This window comes from Puma concolor, chromosome E2, assembly GCF_028749965.1.
Source record: "Puma concolor isolate L17-30 chromosome E2, mPumCon1.1.hap2, whole genome shotgun sequence".
NCBI classification, from domain to species: Eukaryota; Metazoa; Chordata; class Mammalia; order Carnivora; family Felidae; genus Puma; species Puma concolor.
In genome coordinates, this window is record NC_141681.1 from 52,899,388 (window position 1) to 52,926,847 (window position 27,460).

Here is a 27,460-nt window from a genome sequence, read left to right on the forward strand (position 1 = left end):
AGACTTCAGAAAACTTATTTCTTTGATCCCTCCTTCTTTAGTTCTCCCTGCCCCCACCACACTCCTTACTTATCTGTCTGCTTTTATGATATGTAATGATATGTAATTGTCTTGGTCTCTAGACCTCAGCTTGATTTGGTGATCAGTTCTCTCTCTCTCTCTTTTTTTTTTTTTTTTAATTTTTGAGAAAAAGAGTGTGTGTGCGTGAGCAGGGGAGGGGCAAAGAGCGAAGGGGACAGAGGATCTGAAGCAGGCTCCACGCTGACAGCAGTGAGTCTGACGCGGGGCTCAAACTTATGAACCATGTGATCATGACCTGAGCCAAAGTTGAACGCTCAACTCACTGAGCCACCCAGGCACCCCAGAAGGAACTTCTTATTTTAGAACTTAACAACCTTCGCGAACCGGGTCAGAGGCAGCCATCGCTGTTTGGGCCTGGCATTCCCCAGTGGGTGTTTTGGTGTCCATCAATGACAAGAACTACTGAGGAGGAGACAGCCACACGGAAATGAGTTCCGATAACGGGGCCAGCACTTGAGTGCTTGTTGATTTGCTGCTGTCATGACCGCAGATGTTTAAAAATAATTTGTAGGAAGGGTGAAAGAAGAAAAGCAGTGGGGTTTTTTTGTTGTTGTTTGGGTTTTTTGGTGCCACTGCCTTATCAGTGGTAGAGAACACAGACCACAGTCATTCAGAAAGGAAGGCAGTGCCATGTGAGAGAAGAGAGGTGAGGGGAAGGGCAGAGGTGACCCGTAAGTGTGGTCTGGCACCTTCCAGCCGGCAGCAGATAGTCTGGCGAGAAAACCCACCCTGGTGAGGCACCTGCTCCACTCTTCAGTCTGACAAATGGGTAGAACCCTAAGTCTGCCTCATTGGGTCGCAAGGATTAAATGAAGGCCCGGCATATATTGTGCATTCGTAATTGTTGATTAAGTAAGGGTTTCACCTGTGTCAAAATCACGTTAAATCTTCATAATGCCCTCGTGAGAGCATGTCTTACTATGATCATCCACTTTCATATGAGGGTATTGAGTCTTAGATGGGCTAAGTCATTTGTCCAGGGTCACCAAACCTAGTAAGTGTTCAAGCATTGCCCCCCACAGTCAGATTTTAATTACAAGGGACCCTTGAACAACACAGATTTAAAATGTGTGGGTACACTTACACGTGAAATTTTTCTCGATGAATACAGGGCGGTAGCGTAAAATGGGTTTTCTCTTCTCTGTGATTTTCTTAATATTTTATTTTGTCTTGCTTACTTTATAGTAAGAACACAGTATATAATACACATACCATGAAATACTATTGTTTCTATTGTTTGTAAGGCTTCTAGTCAACAGTAGGCTATTCGTAGTGAAGTTTTTGGAGAGCCAAATGCCCCTAAACCCCTGTGTTGTTCAAGGGTCGACTATATTAGCATTACTAATAATGGCATTATGTCTGTTTTAAAAATCTGAACTTCTCAAAAGCCCTGTGACATTTTCTTATTCCACTTGGCAGATGGGAACCTGAGGCCCCTAAGAGCAGAGTGTAATAATGGGCAGCATTGTCGGCGAGACCTGCCTGGTTGTCTGCTCTGCGGCCCCAGCGTCTCCCCCACCCCCGACATCAGCCTGTGCTTGAGCTCCTCTCGGGCCCCCAGCCCAGCTGCAGTTCTTGTCTGGCGCCTCCCATCTTTTCTCTGACTGTCAGACAACGGTCACGGGAATGTCCTGTGCCATCTTCCCTCGGTAAGAGCGGTTGGCAGAGAGCAGCAGATGCCCAGAGTCAAGGTCATGTGCCACTCAAGTGCTGGGCTAGAGAAAAGGCCCTGTCTCCCTGCTGCTTGTGACCAGGCAGGGTGAGTGTGAATGCAGAGGGCCCTGTCAGAACCCCTCTGTGAGTAGAGGGTGAGGTTGGCAAAGCTGATAGAGAAGGGGCCTTGCAGCGGGGGGCTGTGGGTCTCTATCCTCGCCCTCCGCATAATTTGCCTCTGCATTTGAGAATTTCTTTGTCCTTCTCTTTTTATAAGTTACAGTCTTTGCATACTGTTCTACTTTCAAAGGTGAGATTCTAGCTCAGGAATCACTTGACATTTTTTAAAGGAGAAATAGAATATTTGGCTGGACTAGAGTTTGACTGAGTGAGTGGTTTGCATTATTCTAAACTGGTGGTCTCGGGTGGGGAGCCAAATCCATTGGAAGTGCTTTTTTTCTTGCTGACTAGCGTTTTTCCTACCTTGTCTCTATTCCCAGGAAGGCAGTGTAACATTGAGGTTCCGAGTGCGTGTGGTGGTGACCTTTGAGTCCATTGTGACTCTGAGCCTCTAAGCTTCCGTTTCCCACCTCTAGAGCAGAGTGGTGACAATTGTACCTGCCTCATTCTATTTTATCTCCACGTGGTGGAGTGCATTTTGAATATAGGATATAATAGGACTTATTTTATTTTGAGAGAGAGACAGTGTGTGTGTGAGGGGCAGAGAGGGAAGGAGAGAGAGAGAATCGCAAGCAGGCTCCACACCATCAGCACAGAGCCTGACTTGGGGCTCAAACTCATGAACTGAGAGATCATGACCTGAGTTGGATGCTCAACCAACTGAACCACCCAGGCACCCGAGAACTTTTTTTTCTTTTTCTTTTTTTTTTTTTTAAGATTGTGTTTTTGGGGTGCCTGGGTGCCTCAGTCAGTTAAGTGTCCGACTTCAGCTCGGGTTATGATCTCACGGTTCGTGGGTTCAAGTCCTGTGTCGGGCTCTGTGCTGACAGCTGCTTCAGGTTCTGTGTCCCCCTCTCTCTCTCTCTCTCCCCCCCTCCCCTGCTGTCACCCTGTCTCTCTGTCTCTCTCAAAAACAAATAAACATTAAAACAATTTTTTTTTAAGATTTTATTTTTAAGTAATCTCCACACCCAACGTGGGGCTCGAACTCACGACCCCGAGGTCAAGAGTCACACACTCCACTGACCAAGCCAACCAGTGCTCCTGTAGGACTTGTTTTAAAACCTAAATGTTGGGGCGCCTGGGTGGCGCAGTCGGCTAAGCGTCCGACTTCAGCCAGGTCACGATCTCGCGGTCTGTGAGTTCCAGCCCCGCGTCGGGCTCTGGGCTGATGGCTCAGAGCCTGGAGCCTGTTTCCGATTCTGTGTCTCCCTCTCTCTCTGCCCCTCCCCCCTTCATGCTCTGTCTCTCTCTGTCCCAAAAATAAATGAACGTTAAGAAAAAAAAAAAAAAAATTAAAACCTAAATGTTGTAAAACCCATGTGACTAAAACCTGCTTAAACATAATTTTAATAGTTGAATACTATTCCAACCTCTCAACATATATTTTATGTAACCATCCTGTCACCTAACGTGAGGTTATTTCCAGATTTTCAATGGTATAAATAACGTAGCAGTGACCATTTATACATAATTCAGTCACTGGCCAAGGGTCACGACCCTTCATAAAGATCCTGTGAACCACATTTTCTCACGGTTTACTGAGCATGTACACGCCCACCAGAGCTCTGAGTGACAGAGCAGTGCCCTCTGCCTTCTTGCTTAGGTTGAGTAACCTTGGCCTTTAATTTGGTAGGCAAAACATGTCATCTTGTTTTCAGGTCATTTCTGAGAAGTAGCACTCTCCTTTCCTTCCCCCCACCAACAACTTCCACGCAGCTACTTCAGATGCTTTTCAGAAGAAAGTGAGACGTAAATAACAGGCAACTTTCTTTTCTGTTTTGAGCTGATACGTGATGAGGTCCTACACCGGGTTTCTCTGGTGAATGGTGGCTAGGACTTGGAGCTCTGGAGGGGCATTTCAGAGCAAGCCTGAGGCCGCTCCAGCGGTGAGCCTCTCTGGAGAGCAAGATGAAAGCACTCTGTGGCCGAGGTGACATTCAGGGCTTATGAGCATGCCCTCTGGATTGCAGGGCCTGGGGCTGTCTGGGTCCCTTCTGGGCCTCCAGCACAGCTCAGCACAGGGTGTGGGCGTGGAGTGCAGGTGCTCAGGAAATGTTTGTGGATGAAAAATGAATGAATGAATGCATGCAAATACCTACTTATAAGTTTCTGCGTTAAAGAGTGGGGTAAAAGAAGGGGGAAGTGGGGGCGCCTGGGTGGCTTAGTCAGTTAAGTGTCTGACTTCGGCTCAAGTCGTGATCTCATGGTTTGTGAGTTCTAGCCCTGCCTTGGGCTCTGCCCTGACAGTGCAGAGTCTACTTGGAATTCTCCTTCCCTCCCTCCCTTCCTCTCTCTGCCCCTTCCCTGCTTACTTGCTCTTTCCCTCTCTCAAAATAAATAAACTTTTAAAAATGGGGGGGGTGGTAAGTATTGTAGAACTGAGCTGAGCAGATGACCAGGTGCCTCCAAAGGTAGGAAAGACTTTGAGAGGGCCAAACTCCCAGTGAAATGTCCCTGCCTTCTCCAATCCAGCTCTGTCCCCCTCCTTTGAGCTTCATGCCCATTGGCTGGCTTTTCTGCACCTTTAACCCTCAGCTATGGCCTTGAAAGCCAGACTTCATCTTGTTTCCCTCTTGAGGGCACATGTGGTGCACTGTGTATCTTTTTTTGTTTCTTGCTGGACCTTCCAGATCTACTGTGTTTGTAAATGACATGGTAAGGAACAGATCCATCCTGGCTATCTTGAAAACTCTATTAAATTCTGTTAGGAGAAAAGCAGGCCTGGTTAGTTACGATGTGTGAGGACCTTGTGTCAGTTGTTGTGAGCCCTCCTCTGTGTGACTTTTTCTTCCTTGGCCAAACATTGAGGCTTCCCACAGAGCAGATATTTTCTCAGTGCCTACTGTGGGGCGTGCCCTGTGCTGGGCATTAAGTAGAGAATAGTGAACAAAGCAGATATGGTTTCTGTCCCACAAGCACAAAAATCCAGGAGAGGAGACAGGTCAGTCCTTGCACAAGTGAATTTATAGACGCCTGTAAAATGCCATACTGAGGTCCAAGCATCGGAGGAAAGAGTGTAGGGTGTGGAGAGTATCAGGATTGTTCAGAGCCAAGTCCCTCTAGTCTCCAGAGCTGACAGCTGAATTAGTGATGGTAATAAGAGTTAAGTGGGAGATTTCAGCGTGAAGTGTGTCGGTTTCTCTGGGGACATGCAAGCTGGGTTTACGGAGACCGCGGAAGAGCCGCCGTTCCAGAGTAGTGTCATTTACCCAGTGCTTAGGCTGCTCCCTGTGCTGTCCTGGCTGCTCTCAGGGTATTATCTTCACTTCTTAAACCCCGTAAGGGAAGTGCACTTAGGATTCCCATTTTACAGAGCAGCTTGGGGTGTTGTCACTTGCACAAGGTCACAGTGAGTGGAAAAATCGGGATCCAACCCAGGCAGCCTGGCCCCAGAGCTGTGGTTGTCACTGCTGCCGTCTGCCAATTTCAAAGCTCCTCAGGCTCTGAAGAGCAGCACGTGGATGTGCCAAGGGTGAGGACGTGCCCAGGGTCAGTGTTTGGGCCTGGTGGCCGGTCAGGACGAGATGGTTCTACCCAGTGAGACCACCTCATTCTATCTAAGAGTGCTCTCTCAAAGCACCTTTTCTGGTTCCCACCTTTGGGTTTTTTTTCTTTTTTTGTTTTTAATGTTTATTTATTTATTTTGAGAGAGAGAGAACATGAGCACAGGAGGGGCAGAGAGAAAGGGAAAGAGAGAATCCTAAGCAGGCTCTTCACTGTCAGCCTGGAGCCCCACACGGGACTCGATCGCAAGAAATGTGAGATCATGGTTCGTGAGATCACGACCTGAGCCAAACTCAAAAGTCGGACGCTTACTGACAGAGCCACCCAGACACATATTTGTTTATTTTTATGGAGGTGTACTTGACCTGTAATATTCTATTTTACGTTACAACATAATGATTTGATATTTGTATAAACTGTGAAATGATCACAATAATACTAGTTATTAGTATCCTTTGTATGTATTTATTGAAAGAGCAATTGACCAAACAGGAGATCTAGTGTTTTGCCTTAAAAGATAGACTATAGGTTAGGAGGATAACTTTTCCTTTTCTTACTCGAGCTGATTTCCAGGCCATTCCTAGAGATAATGAGTCTCCACTGGGTGAGCCAGCTTGAGAACGGGTCTGTGGGAGGTTGGGGAGATGGGTCAAGGGCGTCTGGTACAGAGAAGCTTTAGGTGTCAGGCAGATGAGGTTTTTGTGTAGATGTGGCTTTTCCCCCTTCTCAATTGAGCTGTTTTGGGGGGACAGCAATTGGGTTGGGGCTAATTTGCAACATTGACTTCACTTTTTTCCCCTATAAAAGTGTTGGTTTTTTTCGTTGGCCTTAGTGATTATGCTAAATATAATCAACCATTTATGGGGCGCCTGGGTGGCGCAGTCGGTTAAGCGTCCGACTTCAGCCAGGTCACGATCTCGCGGTCCGTGAGTTCGAGCCCCGCGTCAGGCTCTGGGCTGATGGCTCGGAGCCTGGAGCCTGTTTCCGATTCTGTGTCTCCCTCTCTCTCTGCCCCTCCCCCGTTCATGCTCTGTCTCTCTCTGTCCCAAAAATAAATAAAAAACGTTGAAAAAAAAATTAAAAAAAAAAATAATAAAAAATAAATGTAGTAAGGAATTTGCAGAAAGAAATACAGTGATTAATAATACTGCTTTCCAAATTTCTGTTGTAACATGAATCTGATATCCTGATTCAGATTAAATGTGAGTTTGAGTGTCAATTTCTTTTTCCAGAAGAGCAGTATATTCACATGTACATAATTTTTCTTTTAACATATGAAAAGGTTCTTGGTTTCTCCTTTTTGAAGTTTGCCTTTTTCCCTTACACGGGCAAGTCCTAAACTTGGGCAGAGACACTGGCCTATCATCTGTAGCGATGAATGTCATTCCCCCAGACTTTAACAACCTGAGTTAATTAAAAGGTTCAGAGGAAGTTAATCAAGTTTGGAACTCTAATTTTGTGCAGTGTTTTGATATGATTCGATGAGTCATCTTTTGGCAGAGCAGCTCTCCATCCCCGACAATATTTGATCTTAATGGAACAGTTTTATAATCTGGAAACTGGTGAGGAGGTGCTCTTCAGAAATGCAGAGTCAACGTGTGTGTGTGTGTGTGTGTGTGTGTGTGTGTGTGTGTGTGTGTGTGTGTGTGTGTGTGGCTGGCTGGGAGGTGCTCTTCAGAAATGCAGAGTCAACGTGTGTGTGTGTGTGTGTGTGTGTGTGTGTGTGTGTGTGTGTGTGTGTGTGTGTGGCTGGCTGGCCGGTTGGCTGGCTGGCTGGCTATTTGGGAGGGGTCAAAAGCAGAACAAAGAGAGAATTTAATGAGCAAGAGCTTGTTAGGGGACAGGGTCAGTTCTGGGCTGCTCTCTGCCCAGGACATGGGCTTCTCCCTGTCCCCCTCCACGCCTGCTGACTGGAGCGCTGACATTTGAAAAAGAGTGAAAAATACAGCTTCTGTTTGCTTTGCTGCAAGTAAGTGGCTGGACGGACTGGCCCCCTTCCCAGAGGCCCTGAGAGGACTTCAGATGTGGTCAGTGAGGTATCTGGACGGTGCCGGCCTGCCGGCCCTTGGCCAGGCGGCCTGCACCAGGACCCGGCAAGGGGCCCAGAGAAACAGTGGGGCCAGCTGCTGGCTGCCTTTGCTCTCTTTGTGCCACATCTTCCCTCTTCCTGAGATGAAGCTAGTCTTACACTCTGAAGATTAATGGGCAAGGTTACTTGTGGCCTCTGCCTCTGCTTCTCACCCATTGAATTAAGAACTTAGAATTAATGGACCAATTGGGAGAGGAGAGGGCAGGACCCATCTGGAAAGTGCATCTCACAAAAAAGTGGTCAAATGTGGGAGTCCTCCTGAGGTTGGGGCAAAGAGCCAGACCACTTGGAACCCTTGGGGTTGTGTTCCTGATTTTCTGGCCATTTCTTCTGGATTCGATTAGGGTTAAGAAACACAGATTAGGAAGCCAGACCTTAATTGGTATTTCTGCTCCACTGCTTATTATTGGCAGTTGTGTTGAACAAGCCACTTAATCTCTTTGAACTTCAGTTTCTTTATCAATAAAGCGGGGAGCTTAATCGGACCTACCTACCTCCCCAGGTCATTGTGGATGAGTGGTAACGCACGTAAAATGTTTAGAGTAGTAGTGTTTGGCACGTTGTAGGCACTGTTTTTGCTATAGTTATCAGAATGGTGTGAACTTTGTTCCAAGAGCTGTATTGTGTAACCAGAAGATGAAAAGTTTTGCGGTGGGGCTGAAAAAATTCTCTTCTCCCCATCCCTCATGACAGTTGGTGCTTCTGTCCCAGTGACACAGAAGTGAGGGGCATTGGAGGCGGCCAGCGTGGGGCTCCTGCCGCTCACCTCCCTGACGGCTGGAAATCAAGCAGCCTCCCTCAGTTTCCACACGGTTGCCACAGGGCCTTGGATTGGGCAGTTTGAGCGGCCCACACTTGCCATTGCCTCTGTCATTGCTCAGGCAACACTGGTAACTCATTCTGGGTCTGTCCTCGTGTCCTCTCGGGAGTGATCGATAGGAATGATGATGACATTCAATACAGTCCGCTCAGAGTAGCCTCTGTTTTGGCCACACTAGCAAATTTCCAGATTCCTTTATCTTCACAGGACATTGTTGAAAAAGAGGCTTGCGCTAAACAGGAATTTAACGGCCGCTCCTGCCATCTTCTCCACCCTGCCCCCAAATGCTTATTCTGCGACTGCATTTATTTTCTCCAAATTGGAATTCCAGCAGCACATCTGCCGAGTTCGAAGTGAGGCTTAGGTGATGGCAGGACAGTGCTAGCCAGCATCCACGTTGTCAGCAGCTCGGAGTCAGCTGCCAAGTGCTCAGGTAGAATGGAAGGTTCTAGGAGCTCTGCTATTGGAAGAGAGGAAAGGAACGATATTCAAAACAGATCCTCTGGAGTCCTTTCTTCAAAGTTCCCGACTTGCAGAGCCCTGTCCTGGGAGTGTGAAGGTTGCCAGAGAAATTTGGACCGGGAGCCTGTCTCTGAGAAAAACTCAGCCCAGGGCAGGTCGGGTCTTTCTTTTACCTGGGCCTCCATGGTTTGAAGCACTTCACAACAACCCACTTAGGAACTTCCCTCGGGCTTCGTGGGGGCCATCAGTTGTGGTTCCTGAGTCCTCACCCCCCCCACCCCCCACCCCCCCATAGGTGCAGCCTCAGGGCCTCAGCCTCCTCAGCCTCCGGGCCACAACCTGTGCTTGGCCATCTTGCTGGTTGTCAAGCCAGGCTGCTCATCACTGAGACGGTTTGTGAGTTGAGTCTTCAGAAAACAAGTAGGGCTGATTCCTTAGTCTGGGGTGGCTTGCAAATACTTGAATTTTTACAGAGCCTCGAAGTAATTGTGTCAGTTTTCAATCCACCTTAATTTTTAGGGAAGAGCCTGTCGTACTGACGGAAAGTATAATTTGTTGACGGAGTTCACTTTTTCGGTCCGCAAATCCCCATGAGACTTGCAAGCACTTTTTTTTTTTAAGTTTATTAATTTATTTTGAGAGAGCGAGCAGGGGAGGGGCAGAGAAGGAGGGAGAGGGAATCCCAAGCAGCCTTCACACTGTCAACGCAGAGCCCCTTGGGGGGCTGCAGCTCCTGAACTGCAGGATGATGACCTGGGCTGAAACGGAACCTGGGCTGAAATGCAACGCTCAACCGACTGAGCCCCCCAGGCGCCCCAAGGGAAGCGCCTTGGTAACTGCGAAGCCCCCTCCAGGTGTGGGTTGCTATCCCAGCGCCCCAGGGTCCGCATGTCTCCACCCCCACTCTGAAGCAGCTCTGGTGATGCGGGAGGGGTGTTGCCCCAGGGATGAGGCCCCGGGCTGGCCGGCCGTAGGACGGCCTCAGGAAGCACACAGGGGACAAGAACACCATCCACCCTGTGTGCGGTGAACATCGCGGATGAGGTGCGGTGGCAGGAGAGGGTGCCGGTACTTTGATCAGTCTTAGGCTCCTTCCTGTGTCTTTTTGTTGGGGTTAAAAATTCAAACCTCATTAGGGTCTCGTTATGCAGGAGCTCTGATTTGCTGCCGTCATCTGAACCTTTCCTCTGCTTCACAAGCGAAATTAAACCTTCGTTCTGGAGGTTGACACACGAGGGAGGTTTTGTTTGTAATGACCTGGCTGTCTGATGAGTCTGAAAATTTGGCTGGCCTTTCTGGTTGAAGCAGCCCTTTGAACTGATGCCTAGAATGATGCCTCCCACCCCTGACCTGTCTTCTGGGGCATAATAGGGTCTTTTCCCTCTGCTTGAAGCTTCTCCTCTGCTTCCCCGCCCCCCAGACTCACATACACTCGACTCAGTAACTGCTTCCTCAGGGAGGCCTTAACTGATGCCACCCTACCGAGGACGTCGTATCCTCTGTTACCTTATTGTGGCACCCGTCAGAGTAATTTTAGTCATTTTTAAAATTATCGATTGCCTTTCTGGCTATGTTTGTGAATAAATTAAAAATGTGTTACCTTTCACTTGGCCCGCTTTTTTTTTTTTTTTTTTGGTAAGTTTTATTTAGGGGCGCCTGGGTGGCTCAGTTGGTTAAGCGTCTGACTTGATTTCAGCTCAGGTCACGATTGGGAAGTCGAGCCCCGCATCAGGCTCACCGGTGACAATGCAGAACCTTCTTGGGATTCTCTCTCTTCCCTTTCTGTGCCCCTCCCCTACTTGCACTCTCTCTCAAAATAAATAATAAAAAACATTTTAAAAATATATTAACAGGGGCACCTGGGTGGCTCAGTCAGTTAAGCGTCCGACTTCAGCTCGGGTCATGAACTTGCAGTCCATGAGTTCAATCCCCACGTCGGGCTCTGTGCTGACAGCTCAGAGTTGGAGCCTGCTTCAGATTCTGTGTCTCCCTCTTTCTGTGTGCCTCCCCCACTCGTACTCTGTATTTATCTCTCTCAAAAATACAAATTTAAAAAAAATTGTTTTTTAATTTAACAAAATAAAGTTGTATTTATTTAAGTAATCTCTGTACCCCACGTGGGGCTTGAACTCACAGCCCTGAGATCAAAAGTTGCACGTTCTTCTGACTCAGCCAGCCAGGCGCCCCTTACTTGGCCCACATTTTAATTAATGTACCATTTTCTGTGTTTTCATTCTCAGCATCTGTAAGCATTTGTTATGAAAAGATCTGTTTCTAACCTGCCTTTTTTGTCTTTCCAGTGCTCCTGAAGTTCCGCACAGATAAAGGAAGAGATCCTAGTTCTGATACCTTTGGGGAAGATTCTGAGTTGTTGCTCCAGATACGAAACGATGTGCTTGACTCCCTGGGTGTTAGTCCTGACCTGCTTCCTGAAGATTTCGTCAGGTTAGTCTTCATGTTTCCCACAGGTTAGCCTGTATCGAGAACTGCCTGCTTTCAGTACATGCTTCATTTGGGGAGATCCTTTATTAAGACCAAAAGCCCTGAGGAGAGCCTCCTTTGCTGTATTCTGCCTGCTCCCATTGACCTCTGGTAAGAGAGGTGCAGGTTGTCTTTTGTCATAGATACTTTATATTCACGTGGCTGAAAACTCAAGGCAATAGAAAATCTAGATACACTATATATATACTCTCTATATATACTCTGCCAACAGCTCAGAGCCTGGAGCCTGCTTCAAATTTTATGTCTTCCTCTCTCTCTGCCCCTTCCCCGCTCATACTCTGTCTATTTCTCTCTCTCTCTCTCTCTCTCTCTCTCTCTCTCTTTTTCTTTCTCTCTCTCTCTCTCCCTCTCTCCCTCTCTCCCTCTCCCTCTCTCCCTCTCCCTCTCTCCCTCTCCGTCTCCCTCTCTCAAAAATAAACATTGAAAAAAAAAATCTATATACGTTACTCTATACCTTTCTCTTTATATCATCTTTTGCGGAAGTTTCCGGATCAGTACATAGTTCCCTCCCTTGTTTCTGCAGCTCTATGGTATTTCAACATGGGAGCACTATAGTTTATTGAACTCATCCCCTACCGACTCAAGTTGTGACCAGGCTTTTGCTATCACATAATGCCGTAGTGTATGACCTTGTGAGTCGCGTTCTGTATGTGTGCAGGTGTAACTGCAGGATCTATTACTGGAAAGGCAGTGGCTGGGTCAGAAGATTGTAATTTATCATTTGGTGGCTAGTACCCCATTATTCTCCACTGGTAGCTTATCAGTCCATACCCTCAGCAGCAAAGACATCTACAGTCCTAGCACCTCACCCTTGGGCCCTGGGATGCTTTCGCCCTAGATGACCAGTCTTTTACTCTGATACTCAGCAGGTTTAGGATTTGCTTGGAGAGGTCCAGAGGGCGACTAGGTCTGGGTCCCCTTTCCAGGCAGTTCTGGGATCATCTCACTGTCATTCTTTCAGCGTCTCTGCAGGGTGCCCAAAATGCCTCCAGCTTATACCACTAGCTATGGTGGCTGTATTGGGTTTATTTAATTTAGCAGTTGTTATGTACCGGGCATTGTGGTAGTTGTCTTATGTACATGGTCTCCCTTCGCAACGACCCATTATTTAGGGGAGAAAAAGCTAAATTAAAGCTCAACAGCAAATGACAATAGCACCACGTATTGAAGATTTTCTGTGTTTTACCTACCTGTACAGCTGCATTTAATTGTCACAATAATCGCTTGAAGTGTGTGTTATTATTTTTATTTTCCCATTAGTTAAATGAAGAAACTAATACTCAGAAAGATGCAATCACTTGCCCGTGGTGTTATTTTTAATTTTTTACTTTAATTTTTTATAGTTTATTTATTTATTTTGAGAGAGAGTCTGTGTGTGAGAGAATGGGTAAAGAGCAGAGAGAGGCGGAGAGAGAGAATCCCAAGCAGGCTCTGCAGTGCCAGCACAAAACCCAGTGCGGGGCTCAAACTCAGGAACTGCAAGATCATGACCTGAGCCAATATTAAGAGTCGGACGCTTAACCAACTGAGCTACCCAGGCACCCCATACTTTTAATTTATTTTTTTAATGTTTGTTTTTTGAGAGAGCATGCATGCACGTTGAGTGGGAAAGGGGCAGAAAGACCAGGGGGACAGAGGATCCAAAGTAGGCTCTGCACTGACAGCACAGAGCCCTAGGTGGGACTCGAACTCCTAAACCCTAAGATCATGACCTGAGCCAAAGTTGGATGCTCAACTGACTGAGCCACCCAGGCGCCCCTTGCCCGAGGTTTTAGTATGCAGCCAGCCAAAATCTCACTTAGATCTTCCACACTGCTAATTTCTGGTAACAACACAGTACTACCTTGATTTCTTTTCAACAATAGAGTATATCAGGGTCCCTCCCTTTCCTGGTCCCGACTTTCTTCACTTTGGCCAGGAACCTCCTTTAGACCCTACCAAAGCCCAACCAATTTAGGCCCAGCAGTGGGCCTTGAACCACCTGCCAAGCCGTCGGCCAAAAAGAGGCAGCAGTCTCCGGGGCACTTGTGTAAGGTGGCCCTGTGTGGTCGGGCTCACAACACCACGGGCTGGGTGGGGTCCCTGTGTCCTGCTAACAGCCAGGTATGCGTCTGTTGGAGGAAGAACAGTGTGTAAGAAGCAAGTGGCGTCTGCTCTGTGCTTGTTATAGGAGGAGGGGCTGGGCCACGCGGGGCCACCAAGCAAGGCCGACGCCGAGTGCCGGGCTGTGAGGATGCAGCTTAGTGACTAATTTGGCATCTTGAGTGAAGAACGGCCTGAAAAAAGAACAGTCTGCCTGTGCACTGCAGGCCTTGCCTTCCCGAAGGAAAAAGCCACAGCCTAACCGGCTGCTGGCTGGTGTTCTTTCCAGAGTGTTTTCTTTCCCTGCCCACCCTCTTTGCAGAAACTGCCTTCCCTTGTCTAGGTCCTCATGTGCTCAGGCGCTCCCACTCTGTTGCCCTTTAAGTAAGAGGTGTCCGGTGGCCTCTTGAAGAGTGTCTGTGTGCAGGTAGATGGAGATACGGCCTGACATGGGCTAGAGACGCTGGCGAGGAAATGAGCCGCCGCCTGGCAGCTGAGCTGCCCTCACAAATTGTCCTCTGCCAGCTCTGAGCAGGGTGCACTCGCTTGAGTTGAGAGAGCTGTGCACAAGTCTCCATTGCCCTCATCTCTGCAATTTCTAACACTGTCCTTTGTTATTTATTCTCTTTCGGAGAGCTGTATTGCTTTTCTGATTATGAAAGTAACAGATGCCCCTTGCCAGGAAGTATTGAAAGGAGGAACAAGATCGCCCATAGTCCCACCCTTGAGAAGTGGCCACTGTTAATGTTTTGGGTTTCACCTCACAGACTTCTCCGTGTATTATTTATTCTAATTTTCCTTTCAATTTTTGTTTAAGTTTTATTTATTTAAGTGATCTATCTCTACACTCAGTGTGGGACTCGAACTCAAGACCCCAAGATCAAGAGTCGTATGCTCTTCTGATTGAGCTAGCCAAGCACCCTATATTTCTTTTTCTTTTTCTTTCTTCCTTCCTTCCTTCCTTCCTTCCTTCCTTCCTTCCTTCCTTCCTTCCTTCCTTCCTCTCTTTTTCCTTCCTTCCTTCCTTCAAAAAATTTTTAATGTCTATTTATTTTTGAGAGAGAGAGAGAGTGAGGGAGGGAGGGGCAGAGAGAGAGGGAGACACAGAATCTGAAGCAGCTCCAGGCTCCAAGCTGTCAGCACAGAGCCCAACGTGGGCCTCGAACTCATGAACCCCAAGATCATGACCTGAGCTGAATTTGGACACTTAAGCCGACTGAGTCACTCAAACACCCCTATTTTTTTCACTTTTTAAATAGCAAAATGAGATCACACTTTCCTTACGATAGCCTTATTTTTCCAGCATGTGTTCAACCTGTTTGCGGCAAAAATATGGATCAGTAGCCTCACTTGTACTTCATGTTTCATTGTTTGATAGATAGATGGTTGTTTATGTAACCATTAGTTTATTGGTGGGTATTCAGGCTGTTTATAGTTTCTCAGTATTACAAACATTTATGATGAACATTCATAATTTGTGCATGTAATTCAACTTTTGCTGTTTAAAAAGGTTTTTGTTTTTTGTTTTTTGTTTTTTTAAGTTTATTTATTTTGAGAGAGAGAACCAACACAGGAGGGGCAGAGAGAGGGAGGGAGGGATGGACAGAGGATCCAAAGCGGGCTCCATGCTGACAGCAGAGTCCCATGCAGGTCTCAAAGTCATGAGCCGCGAGATCATCATGACCTGAGCCAAAGTCAGACACTTAACTGACTGAGACACCGAGGTGCCCCGAAAAAGTTTTTTTTTTTTTTTAATTTATATATATTTTTTAAAGTTCATTTATTTTGAGGGAGAAAGCACGAGTTGGGGAGGGGCAGAGAGGGGGAGAGAGAGAATGAATGAATGAATGTATGTCAAGCTGGCCCTGCACTGTCAGTACAGAGCCCGACATAGGGCCCAAACCCATGAACCGTGAGATCATGACCTGAGCTGAAGTCTGACACTTAACTGACTGAGCCACCCAGGTGCCCCAAAGTACAGCCTTTTTAGGAAGCAGTTTGGAAATGTGCATCAAGAATCCTGTTCTCTCTTTGGTCCAGTAATTCTCCTTGATTTACTTGAGAATATACCTTTAAGAAATAATGTGAGCAAAATTCATGTACAAAAGGTATTCATTATCATATTTAAAAGAAAAAGAACTTGGAACGGCATTAAAGAGTTAATGACACAGATCAATGCAGTGCTGTGTGCAGGTTGAAATGATGTTTATTATAGAGAGTGCCAAGCATACAGAAAAATGGAAAGAATCATCCAGTGGTGAATGCCAACGGACCACTCAGTTGGATTCAGTCGTTAATAATTTGCTTTTACTTTGGCGCGGGGAGGGGGGGGACACTGATGACATGATACTTAAGCTGAATCCTTAAGGACACATCCACGTTCATCAGTTGCTTTCAATTCTGTGTCTCTTTTAATTCAGGAGTTGGCAAACTGTGCTTGCCACCTGTTTTTGTAAATAAAGTTTTATTCCACACCTCCTCATTTATGTATTATCTGTGGTAGCTTTTGTAGTTTTTACAGCTCTGTGACAGCAGACTCGAAGAGTTTAAACAGGGACCATATGGCACATAAAGCCAAAACAATTTACTGTCGAGTACATTACAGAGAAAGTTTTCCAATTCCTAATCTAGAACAGTTTATCCCCCCCCCTTTTTTTTAAGTTTATTTATTTCTCATAGAGAGAGGGGGAGAGAGAATCCCAAGCAGGGCCCTACTGCCAGTGCGCAGCTGGACATGGGTGGGGCTTGATCTCAGGAACCGTGAGCTCATGACGTGACTCCAGATCAAGAGTCAGCCGCCTGACTGACTGAGCCACCCAGGCACCAGGCACTCCACACTTTTTTTTTTTTAAGGAGTCCAGGCCACCCATATTCTGGGTTCTTCTGATTGTTTCTTGACATGATGCTTGTATTTTCTTGTTTCATTTTTATTATTTAGACTTGTTTCCTCAATGGTGTTTTTACAAGAGCATGTGACTTCATCTCAGGATCATGAGTGTGAGCCCCATGTTAGGTGTAGAGATGATGTCAATGAATAAACTTAAAAAATCTTTAAATAATTTATATACAGTAAAATTTATCTTTTGTTAGATAGTAATGTGAGTTGTGTGTGTGTGTTTTGTTTTAAAGTTCCATGAATTCATAGGACGCCTGGGTGGCTCAGTCAGTTATGAGTCCGACTCTTGATTCTGGCTCAGAGATGATCTCGGTTTTGTGAGTTCGAGCCCCATGTCAGGCTCTGCGCTGGTGATGCTTAGCCTGCTTGGGATTCTCTCTCTCTTCCTCTCTCTCTTTCTCTCCCCGCGCCATCCCCCTCCCGCCCCGTCTCCCTGCTCCTCCCTTTCTTGTGCTGTTGCTGTCTCTCTCAAAATAAATAAACTTTTAATAAATAAAGTTCCGTGAATTTGGAATTCACAGCTCCTGGCTGGCTCTGTCAGTAGAGCACGTGGTCCTTTTTTTTTGCAGGGGAGGGAAGGGGTCAGTGGGTGGGGAAAGAATCCCACACAGTCTACACACTGTCAGCACAGAGCCTGACACTGGGCTCACACTCAAGAACCATGAAATCTTGAGCTGAGCCGAAACCAAGAGTTGGATGCTTAACCAGCTGAGCCACCCAGGTGCCCCAGAGCATGCGATTCCTGATCTCAGGGTTGTAAGTTCAAGCCCTACGTTGGGCATAGAGATGATTTAAAAATAAAATCTTAAAGAACAAAAAAAGTTCCATGAATTCTTGCAAAGGTATAGAGTTATGTAACCACCACAGTCAAGATATAGAAAAGTGTCATTACTGTAAAAATTCTCTTGTAGAGTCTTGATAACAGGGCAGCACCTTCCTTCCTGCACCCAGAGATCTGTTCTCTATCCCTGCAGTTCTGCCTTTCCAATAGTGTAACAAATGGAATCTGTTCATCATATAGCCTTTTGAGTCTGGCCTCTTTGACTTAACTTAATGCACTTGAAATTCATCCATGTTATATGAAGTCGATAACTCATTTCTTATTGCTGAGCAGTAGTCCACTGTATGGATACACCAGTTTGTTCACCAGATGAAGCACATTTGGGTTGTTCCCAGTTTTGGGCAATTAACGACTAAAGCCACTATAAACATTCATGTGTTTTTGTGTGAGCATAAGTTTTTATCTCTCTTGGGTGTGTGTACCTAAGAGTGGAGTTGATGATTCATATGGTAATTCTCTGTTTAACATTTTGAGGACCTGCCAGACTGTCTTCCACGGCAGCCACACCATTTTACCATTCCACCAGCACTTTGTGCGGGTTCCAGTTTCTCCACATCCTTGCCAACAAGTGTTATTGTCTGTTATTTAGCCTTAGTGGGCAATAAATCCTATCTCACTGTTGTTTTGATTTGCATTTCTTTAGTGACTAATTATGTAGAGCATCTCTTCATGGGCTCACTGGCCATTTGTGTATGATCTTCAGCAAAATGTTCAAATTATTTGACCACTTTTTAATTGGTTTATCTTTTTATTGTTAATCATAATAGTTCTCCGTACACTTTGGATTCAAGTCCTCTATCTGATACATAATTCACAAAAATTTTCTCCTAATCTGTGGATTGTCTTTTCACCCTCTTTGAAGTGAAAAGTATCCTTTGAAGTATAAGTTTTTAATTTTTATGAAATACAATTATTCTGTTTTTTCTTTTTTTATGTGTGCTTTTGGTATGATACCGTTTAAGAAACCATTGCCTGATCCAAGGTCGTGAAGATTTATTCCTCTGCTTTCTTCTAAGAGTCTTGTAGTTTTAGGGGCACCTGGGTGGCTCAATTAGTTAAGCATCCAACTCTTGATTTTGGCTCAGGGCATGATCTTAACAGTTCTTGAGGTCTAGCCCTGCATGTGACTCTGCTGACAGAGTGGTGACTGCTTGGGATTCTCTTTCTCTCTCACTCTCAAAATAAATAAACATTAAAAACGTTTTGTAATTTTAGCTATTACATTTAGGTCTGTGAGCCATTTTTGAGTCCGCTTTTGTGCATGGTGTGAGGTAGGGGTCCTGCTTAATTCTTTTGCATGTGGAGACCCAGTTGTCCAGTATTGTTTGGTAAAAAGACTTTTTCTTTCTCTATTGAATGGTCTTACCACCCTTGTCAAAAATCAATTGACCATGTATGTATTTCTTTATTTCTGGATCCTCCCGTGTACTTCATGGATCTATGTGTCTGTCCATACAGATACCAGTACCATAGTATTTTGATGACTATACTTGTATAGTTGTGAGTTGCAAAATTGAGACATGAGTTCTTCAGCTTTTTTTTTTTTTCAAGATTGTTTTGGCTATTCTGGGTCTCTTCCATTCCCATGTTAATTTTTAGAATGCATTTTTTCATTTCTACAGAAAAGGCAGCTAGATTGGGATTGTGCCAAATATATAGATTAATTTGGGGAGCATTGGCCCCTTAATGATGTTAAGTGTTCTGATTTTTTTTTTAAGAGTTTTTTTTAATGTTTGTTTCTTTTTGAGAGAGAGAGACAGACAGAGTGTGAGGAGGGGAGGGGCAGAGAGAGGGAGACACAGAATCTGAAGCAGGCTCCAGGCTCTGAGCTGTCAGCACAGCGCCCGACATGGGACTCGAACTCACAAACCGTGACCTGAGCCAAAGTCAAAAGTCCAACCGACTGAGCCACCCTGGCGCCCCAAATGTATCAATTCTTGAACGTGGGATATCTTTCCATTTATTTAGGTCTTTTATGTCTTTCAACAATGTTTTATAGTCTTCAGAATATAAGTTTTACACAACTACTGTTAAGTTATTCCTAAATATTCTATTGTTTTGAAAAAAAATACTGTCGGGTGGTGTATTATAAATGAAAGTCTTCATTTCATTTTCAGAATGTTCATTGCTAATGTATAGAAGTATACGTTTTGTATGTTAATCTTCTGTCTTGCAACCTCATTGAATAAATAGTTCAAATAGTTTTCTCTGGATACCTTAGTATTCTCTATATAGCAGATCATATTATCTATGAATATGTATTACTTCTTCCTTTCCAATCTGGCTGTCGTGTCTCTTTTTCCTTCCTTAATTGCTTTGGCTGGAACCTCTAGCACAGTGTCAAATAGAAGTGGTAAGAGCAGACATTCTTAGGAAGAAAGCTTTCAGTCTTTCACCATTAAGTATGATGTTAGCTGTGGATTTTTCATAGAAGCCCTTGATCAGACTGAAGACATTTTCTTTCAGTCTTTCACCATTAAATATGATGTTAGCTGTGGATTTTTCATAGCCCTTGATCAGATTGAAGAAACTTCCTTCTGGTCCCAGTTTGTTGCATGTTTTTAGCATGAAGAGGTGCTGGATTTTGTCACATGCTTTTTTTTCTCTCTGTCAGTTGAGATGATCGTGTGTTTATGGTCCCTTTATTCAGTTAATACGCAGTACTAACATTGATTGACTTTGCAGATGTTACACCAACCGTGCTTTCCTGGTTGTAAGTCCCATGTAATCATGGTGTGTAATCCTTTGTGCATGTTGCTGGTTAGGTTTGCTAGCATTTTGCTGATGATAAACTTTTAAGAGAAGAAGGGCAAATATTAAATTGTACAGTATTGAGTGGCTCAGTCGGTTGGGCGGCCGACTTCGGCTCAGGTCATGATCTCGCATTCGGTGGGTTCGAGCCCGGTGTCGGGCTCTGTGCTGACAGCTCAGAGCCTGGAGGCTGCTTCAGATTCTGTGTCTCCTCTTCTGTCTGCCCCTCCCATGCTCATGCTCTGTCTTGCTCTGTCTCGATAATAAACAAACACTAAAAAAATAAATAAATTGTACAGTATCACACAGAGTATAGGTGTAATATTTTTTTTTTTTTTAAGGAAAACCTATTTCCACATTTGATTGTCTTTGAGTAGTGGGATTATGGATGACTAGTTTTTCTGTGGTATCGTTCTCTATATGTTTTATAGCTCTGTAAAGGACCTTGATGATCTGGAGTCAAAGTTACCGCTGTGGCTGCAGAGACGGGAATGCCAGTCCCAGCCAGGCCAGGCCGTGAGGAGATGTGCACCTTCACACACAGTAGGCACGAGTTGAATTGGCAGAGACTTTCTGGAGGGCATTTTGGCACAATGTGTCAGGACCCAGAAATTCTACATTTAGGAATTTGCCATAAGGAATTATTTGGACACCTGTGCCAAGATGTGTGTTGCCATGTGGAACAGAAGTATCAGTCAGTAGATTACAGAGCAGAGTGAATAATATTACTTGGGTTTTTGATTATGTGTGTTTCATACGTGCACTTTGAAAAATCAGGAAGAGTGTGTACCACACTGGGAAGTTTAGAGGTAGTCTCCTGGTGGTGGGGTCCTTAGGGAAGCTCTCCCCTTAACTTCTCTGTGTTCTGCTTTGCTCATTTTAAAAATAGGTTTGTGGGGCACCCGGCTGGCTCAGTTGGTTAAGCATCTGGCTCTTGATTTTGGCTCTCACAGTTTTGGGATTGAGCCCTGCATTGGGCTCCATGCTGACAGTTCAGAACCTGCTTGGAATGCTCTTTCTCCCTCTCTCTGCCCCTCCCCCACTCAGGCTCTCCCACGCACGCGCTCAAACTCTCTCTCTCAAAATAAATAAACTTTTAAAAAGTAAAAATAAAAGAAAAATGCCTTTGTGTTCAGGGCTGAGAACTGGCAGAGCACACCTCCTCTGGGGAGGTGGTAGAAAAGTGTTTTACTGCCTAGGACCTGTGATTTGGAGGGGCAGGTGACAGTATGGGCCAAAATTTGTCTTCTGGATGCCCCATCCCGGTCCAGAAGGGTTGGTATCTATAGGAGGAGTGAAGACTTTCTGTCCCCATGCTTCAGTTTCAGGCCCCAGATTTCCCATGCCTCCTGCATGTTAACACAGGCCTTCTCCCTGACATTTGTCTGGGAATAGCATATAGGACCCACTGCCCGTTGTGGGTAAGAGGAGAATTGCGAGAATGTGACCGGGGCACCGAAACATCTGATATTTGTTGACCTTATTTTTAGGAAGCACAGATATAGTCTTTCCTTTAACTTAAACAAAAAATGTTGTGAAACAATTCCTGCCTGCCAAGGTTCAGAGGTCTTTCCCAGCTAACCTCCTGGACCAGATTTCATTTTCACGCCTAGGTGCCAGCATTACCATTGCCGTGCGGATGGACTCCTCCTGGTAGGAGATGTTTTCATTCTCGCAAGCCCACTCCTGACCTTTGCCAGATGTCCTACCAGCCTTCCTGTTCCTCAGGGCTCCATTTTATTTGTGTTTTCTTGTAGGTACTGCTTCTCTGAGATGGCCCCCGTGTGTGCAGTGGTTGGAGGGATCCTGGCCCAGGAAATTGTGAAGGTAAAGAGTCCCTGAGGAGCAGATCATTGGTCCACCGTGACCTTGTCAGAGTGCCAACCGAAAGAACCATGACTGCCTTAGAGAACTGCCTGGTTTCTCTGACCCCATTCATCCTTGTTTCGTGCCCTATTTCCTTTCTTCCCTTTTCTACCTTATCCTCCCGCCCATCCCGATGAGCATTCAGCAAATGATCTTTGAGTGTCTGCTCTGTGCTGTGCCCGGAGCTGGGCATAGTGTCTTCAGGTGTACCTGCCACTGTCCCCTGACTGTACCGATTGCTTGCGTGGTGCTTCTGACCCTTGTCACGTAGTCTGCTTCTCACAGCTCTGTGAAATGGTACTGTCATGATCTCTGTGTAAGGGGAGGACATCGAGGCCCGGAGATGGGCCTCCAAGACCTGTGCCCTTAACTTCTACTTCAAGCGGTGTTTCTTTGTCCTCGATCGTGGCATTGGAGCTTCTTGTTAATGCACACGCTATGGGTGTTTACTCAGAAGGGGGCATTCGGTACCAGGGGAGCGTGTGCACGGTGCTGGGACCCCCATGGAGCTCTGCAGAGGGTGACCTGTGAACACGTTAGGTTTGATGGCACCGTCCCTTTCAGAAGGGAAGTCAACTGGGGGTCCCGTAACTGGTAACTAGCACAACGTTTTGAGTCTCTTCTGGAACATTTGGGTTGTCAGAATTCTAGCATATTCCCAAATGCTTTCTTTGGGACTTAGATACTTGCCCAAAGATGTTCACTTTGCCTTTTGTACGTCCTCGACTGCTTCAGTAGATTGGCGGTGATGATTTGTCCTTTTTGTTCTTGGAGTGGAGTCGTGCCTCGTTAAATGATTTTCCGAGCCCATTCACACGTCATGTTGGAGCTCGGGAGAGGCGTGTGGAGACCCCACTCTCTACTTTGTCTTGAAGTCAGTACGTCTGCTCTGGAGACATTTGACTGAGTCTGATGGTCCTGCCACCGTCTTCTAAAGGCTCTTGCTTCTCTTTCCTGGTCCTTCTCTGAACCAAATTCTCTCCTTCAGACCCTCTTGTGTCCTAGGGAGCAGGGCGAGCACCAGGGAGGTAGAGGGATGTGATGGCCGCGCCGTTTGCCTCGCTCGTGCCTTCTGGTGAGCCCAGACTGCCGTGAGAATCGTGGTGTGTGCGCCCGGTCGGTTGGTAGGGCTGCCCAGAAGCCCGCGCTGAGGTTGGGAAGCTGCCTATAGACAGACTGGGCGGGAAGGAGGGCGGCGATGGAAGAATCCTAAGGGAACAGACCCGTTTCCGTAGCCTGTTACCGTGACAACACCGCAACAGCGCGTATCGAAGGCCCACCCTGTACCCTCACTCGGACCACGTTCTTCACATGGATGTGCTCATCTCTTCCTCACAGCAACCCTCGGAGGTGGGAACTGGTGCGACCCCTGAGGCACAGAGGAGGAGCCGAGGCGCAGAGAATGGCGGCACCAGGATCCGAGCCCGGGCCGTCTGGCCTCGGAGCCTGTGCCCCTCCCCGCTCGGCCCTTGTGTTTCAGGTGCTGTCCGCATGGACCCGGGACACCGCCTCTGTGTCTTCGGCCACACTTTGTACCCCCCGCCGAGAAGCTGCTCCCTGGGTTTTTCACGTGGGATGGAGATTAGGGGTCGGGGCAGCTGGCCTTGACCCCATTGTTTGCAGTGGCTTCCCTGCGTCCCAGTCCTAACCTCTAATGCAGCCCCCTCCTTCCTGCCTGCTGGGGACAGCTGTTGCCCGCATCTTGTTTCTGTTTATCCCAGACGGCCAGAGCACTCTGCATTCTTGGTTGCTGGGTGTGTTTGGAATCTCCTCCTACCCCCATCTTGCTTGGGAAGCACTTTACCTTTTGCCCCGTGTTCACCCCATGGCCTGGTGTCTTGTCCCTGCCACCCCACCCTTACTTAACACAGTATTGCCTTCAGCCAGTTGGCACCAGGGTTCCACAATCTGAGGGCCGCAGACCTTCCCCCCTTCTCTCCTGACGACCATCTGACCACCCATAATAATAAATGTTAGGAGGCGGGGGGCAAACGTAAGTCTCTTCCCTTGGGATCCTCTTCTTTTCTTCCTTCCTGCCATCATTCCAAACACTACATGTTACGTCCACGTCCCTTGTCCTGTCATGCTTCCCTAGGTGTAAGTCGTCCTTCCTTTGTCTTCCGCTGTCCCTGCTAGGCCTCCCTGCCTGCAGTATGGCAGCGGCAGCCATATCGGGCCCCGTTGTATCACCTCCTGTAACTTGAGTTCTAGGGTCTAGAACTTCTAACTGTGGGCCCTTGGGCCCTTCCACCCGGCTGAGTGCCTGGGATCTCCTCACAGTTTGGTGAGAGACCCCCTGGCTCCTGTTCATAATAGCACCTCCCACTTTGTGAGAATTTATTACGGGCCAGACGCATTGCAAGCTTGATCGTGTTTCATGTTCACCAAAAACTATACCAGGCAGGTGCTGGCGATTTGCCATTTTGTATGTGTGCGCAGGGAAGCGAACCTCTGTCTTAACCATGCTTCAGAATCCTCAGTACCTAGCACGATACCTGGCACAGGGGTGGATGCTCTAGGTGGTTTCCGTGGATGGATGGTTGAACAACCACTTGAAGTAGGTATAATTATCCCCATTTTACAGATGAAGAAACAGATTGGGATTAGTGCCCAATTCAGAGAGAAGTTCAAGATATTTCGAGCGTGTTCCTAACCTTGTAAAAAAGGTCCTTTAAGAATGACAGGCATGGTGCTCCTGCCTAGAGGTTTTTGCTTGGATGATGTCCATGTCTTTAAATGGCAGTCCTTTTTGATTAAGAACCTCTGAGAAAACTCATTGACACGTATGAGTCCTTCCTCTAGTACACATGATTCAGCATGTAATTTCAGGAGGGCTAGCCCCATCTTTAAGGTGCTGTGGGGTCCCCTGGGTGGCTCAGTCGGTTGAGCGTCTGACTTCGGCTCAGGTGATGATCTCACGATTCACGAGTTTGAGCCCCATGTCAGGCTCCGTACTGACAGCTCAGAGCCTGGAGCCTGCTTTGGATTCCGTGTCTCCCTCTCTCTCTGTCCCTCCCCAACTTGTGCTCACTCTCTCACATGCTCTCTCTCTCTCTCTCTCTCTCTCTCTGAAAAGTAAATAAAAACATATTAAAGGTGCTGTGGGGGTGTGGCACCTGGGTGGCTCAGTTGGTTAAGCCTCCAACTTTGGCTCAGGTCATGATCTCACGGTTTGTGGGTTCGAGCCCCATGTTGGGCTCTGTGATGATGGCTCAGAGCCTGGAGCCTGCTTTGGATTCTCTCTCTCTCTCTCTCTCTCTCTCTCTCTCTCTGCCCCTCCCTACTCATGCTTTGGCTCTGGCTTTCAAAAATAAAACATTAAAAAAATTTTTTTTTTAATGTGCTGTGTACTTCTGTTAGCCTCGCAAAATAATCACCATTTCCATGGCTAAATAGTACCTCCCAGCCTTTCTGGATCTTAGCCCCGGCCCACCATGCAGAAGATCGCAGGAAATGTGTCTCCTCATAGGAGAGCCGCTTCCGCATCAGTGTGTGGCCCCACAGGTGATGACGGCTGCCGCCTCCACCGTGTCGGGACAAGCTGCCTCCTTTCTCAGTTGGACAGTCATAAATAATTACTGCTGCCCATGGCCAGCAGGCTCCTGCACGTGGAGTGTACTTTCAGGCAGTTGAGGTACATCATCTCTTTTAAGCCTAGGACGGTACAGGTAGTGTTTTCGTCTCACATGGGAAAACGGGGTTCAGCGAGGCTAACTGATTTGTCCAGAGACCCCCAACCGGTAAGGGACAAAGCAGAAGCCTGGCAGGCACAGTAATGTCTCAGACATGGCCCGTTAGCCCCCGGGAAGCAAAATCCACCTCCTTTGAGAGCCAGTGCCCAAACGGCACAGTTTTAGAAGATCTTGTGCTTGAGGTTTTTTTCTTTTTCTCGCCCTGTTATCCGTTTGAAAGCATCTGAGCTGAGCCCTCTTCTTGTTTTTCTCCCCAGGCCCTGTCTCAAAGGGACCCTCCTCACAACAACTTCTTCTTTTTTGACGGCATGAAGGGGAATGGGATTGTGGAGTGCCTTGGCCCCAAGTGAACCGAGATCTGGCGGCCCCGGCGACGCTGGCCTACAGCCTGCCCGCGCCTTCCCGTCCCCTCCCCCCACGAAGGCGGCTCCAGGCGAGGGAAGAGCTGAAGTCTTCGGACCGGTCCAGACCATCTCCTGGGAGCAGTGAGGTTGTGCAGACACGCGACTTGCAAGCGCCAGCAGCTGCGAAATGCGGGGCGTAGGGACTGGCCGCCCCCGTCCCGGCACCGTCCAGGGCTGTTCACTGGGCATCGCCAGAGAGCCCCCTGTGATGCGTCCCTCTGTCTGGGTGTCGCCAGGCCTCTGGGGCACCGCGGGAGATGCCCGCCCAGAACCAGCACGCTTCATCGCTTAGGATCCTCTCACCACCTTCTTGGACTTACTCCCCGCCTGATGTCATACAGAGGAGAAGACGATGACTCCAGGTGGGGAGTAAGGCCGGGCCCCGTGAAACACTAGTGGAGCCACAGTCCCAAATGCAGACAGGTGCCCTAGAGCGGAAACGACGTGGCAGGCGGGATGTATTTCCTCCAGAGTCGGAGATCCCGAAAAACAACAGGTGCCATCTGGTGTGCTGTTCTGGAGCTTTAGTTCAGGATTAGTTGGGTTTCAGCCTGGATTTTGGAAGAGAGGAAATGTTACCAAAGTTCCCTCGGGCATTAGGGCGAGACCTTGCAAAGTGAATATTAATGGGAAAACTTGTATTAAAAAGGCAGGTGCCGGGGTCCCAGCCCCTGGGGATTCTGATTTACTGGGGTCCAAGCTAGGATGTGAGAGCCCGTCTTCTCGGAGCCCCCACCCCCGATGCAGCTCAGACCGTCCTGGAGGCTGTTGCTTTCGAGGGCCCCGTCAGTCCTTCCTTTCCCCCCTGAATTGCAGCTGTTTGTGTGGTTTTTTATATTTTCTATATTTCCTTGGTTCTTTAAAAAGGAATGATAGAAATAAAGTTATTTGCTTTAGGATTTGTTTTTCTTCCACATTATAAACATCTTCCTGTGACAGGAAGTGATCCTACCAATTGCTTTTTTTAACCTGAAGAAATCTTACTGGATGCTTCGATGTGACTCAGAGATTCCTCCCCTCCATCACCATTCCTGCCACTGTTTTCCTGGGTAATGCATCAAGAATTAGATTGTTCAAATTCTACAGTGCATAGGAGCTTCTGGTTCCACCTGTCCCTTGAATAATTCAGGTCCATAGTGGTTGGTCTCAGTGACAAGAATTACATTTAACGGGAAAGAAGAAAGAAGTAAAAGAGGGGATACTGATGCTGCCTTCTGTTTAGATTCTCTGTGTAGCAGGCACCGCGCAGACTCACAGTCACAATAGCTTCGTTTTATTTTATTTTTTAAAGTTGATTTTGAGAGAGACAAGGGGGGAGCAGCAAAGAGGAGAGAGAAGGGGCTTGAACTCAGGAACCATGAGTTCATGGCCTAAGCTGAGAACAAGAGTTGGATACTTAACCTACTGAGCCACCCAGGCGCCCCAGCTTCGTTTTAAAGTTCCGTGACACTTCAGTAATGTGCCTCAAGTCCCACAGCTGGTAGAGGTCAGAGCTTTCATTGGTTCAGACACCGGCTTTGTCTTGACTCGGCAGCCTGAGTATGTTCCACTTCTCGTCACCCTCCTTGGGTTTCTCCCTTAAGGTAGAAGTGTGTGAGGTGTGAGTCCGGCCCGTTTGAACAAATCACATCAGC

The 27,460-nt window shown here is 47.0% G+C and overlaps 1 protein-coding gene and 1 long non-coding RNA gene across 4 annotated transcripts in view; both read left to right on the plus strand.

Annotated features, from left to right (window-relative positions):
* SAE1 (SUMO1 activating enzyme subunit 1) overlaps positions 1–26,725 on the plus strand; it is a 74,815-nt gene extending 48,090 nt beyond the window's left edge. For 2 of the 3 annotated variants that reach the window (XM_086690209.1, XM_086690211.1), the window contains 3 exons: positions 11,093–11,237; positions 21,622–21,691; positions 25,680–26,725. In XM_086690209.1, the coding sequence (XP_086546335.1) occupies positions 11,093–11,237; positions 21,622–21,691; positions 25,680–25,772 (308 nt within the window). In that variant the 3' untranslated portion in view covers positions 25,773–26,725. The remainder of the gene's footprint in view (positions 1–11,092; positions 11,238–21,621; positions 21,692–25,679) is intronic. The other variant, XM_086690210.1, reaches the window with a different exon arrangement.
* On the plus strand, positions 11,702–15,858 carry LOC147573692 (uncharacterized). Its single transcript, XR_015244973.1, has 2 exons — positions 11,702–15,100; positions 15,342–15,858. It is a non-coding gene; the product is annotated as an uncharacterized LOC147573692 (long non-coding RNA).
* Positions 26,726–27,460: the final 735 nt, after the last annotated feature.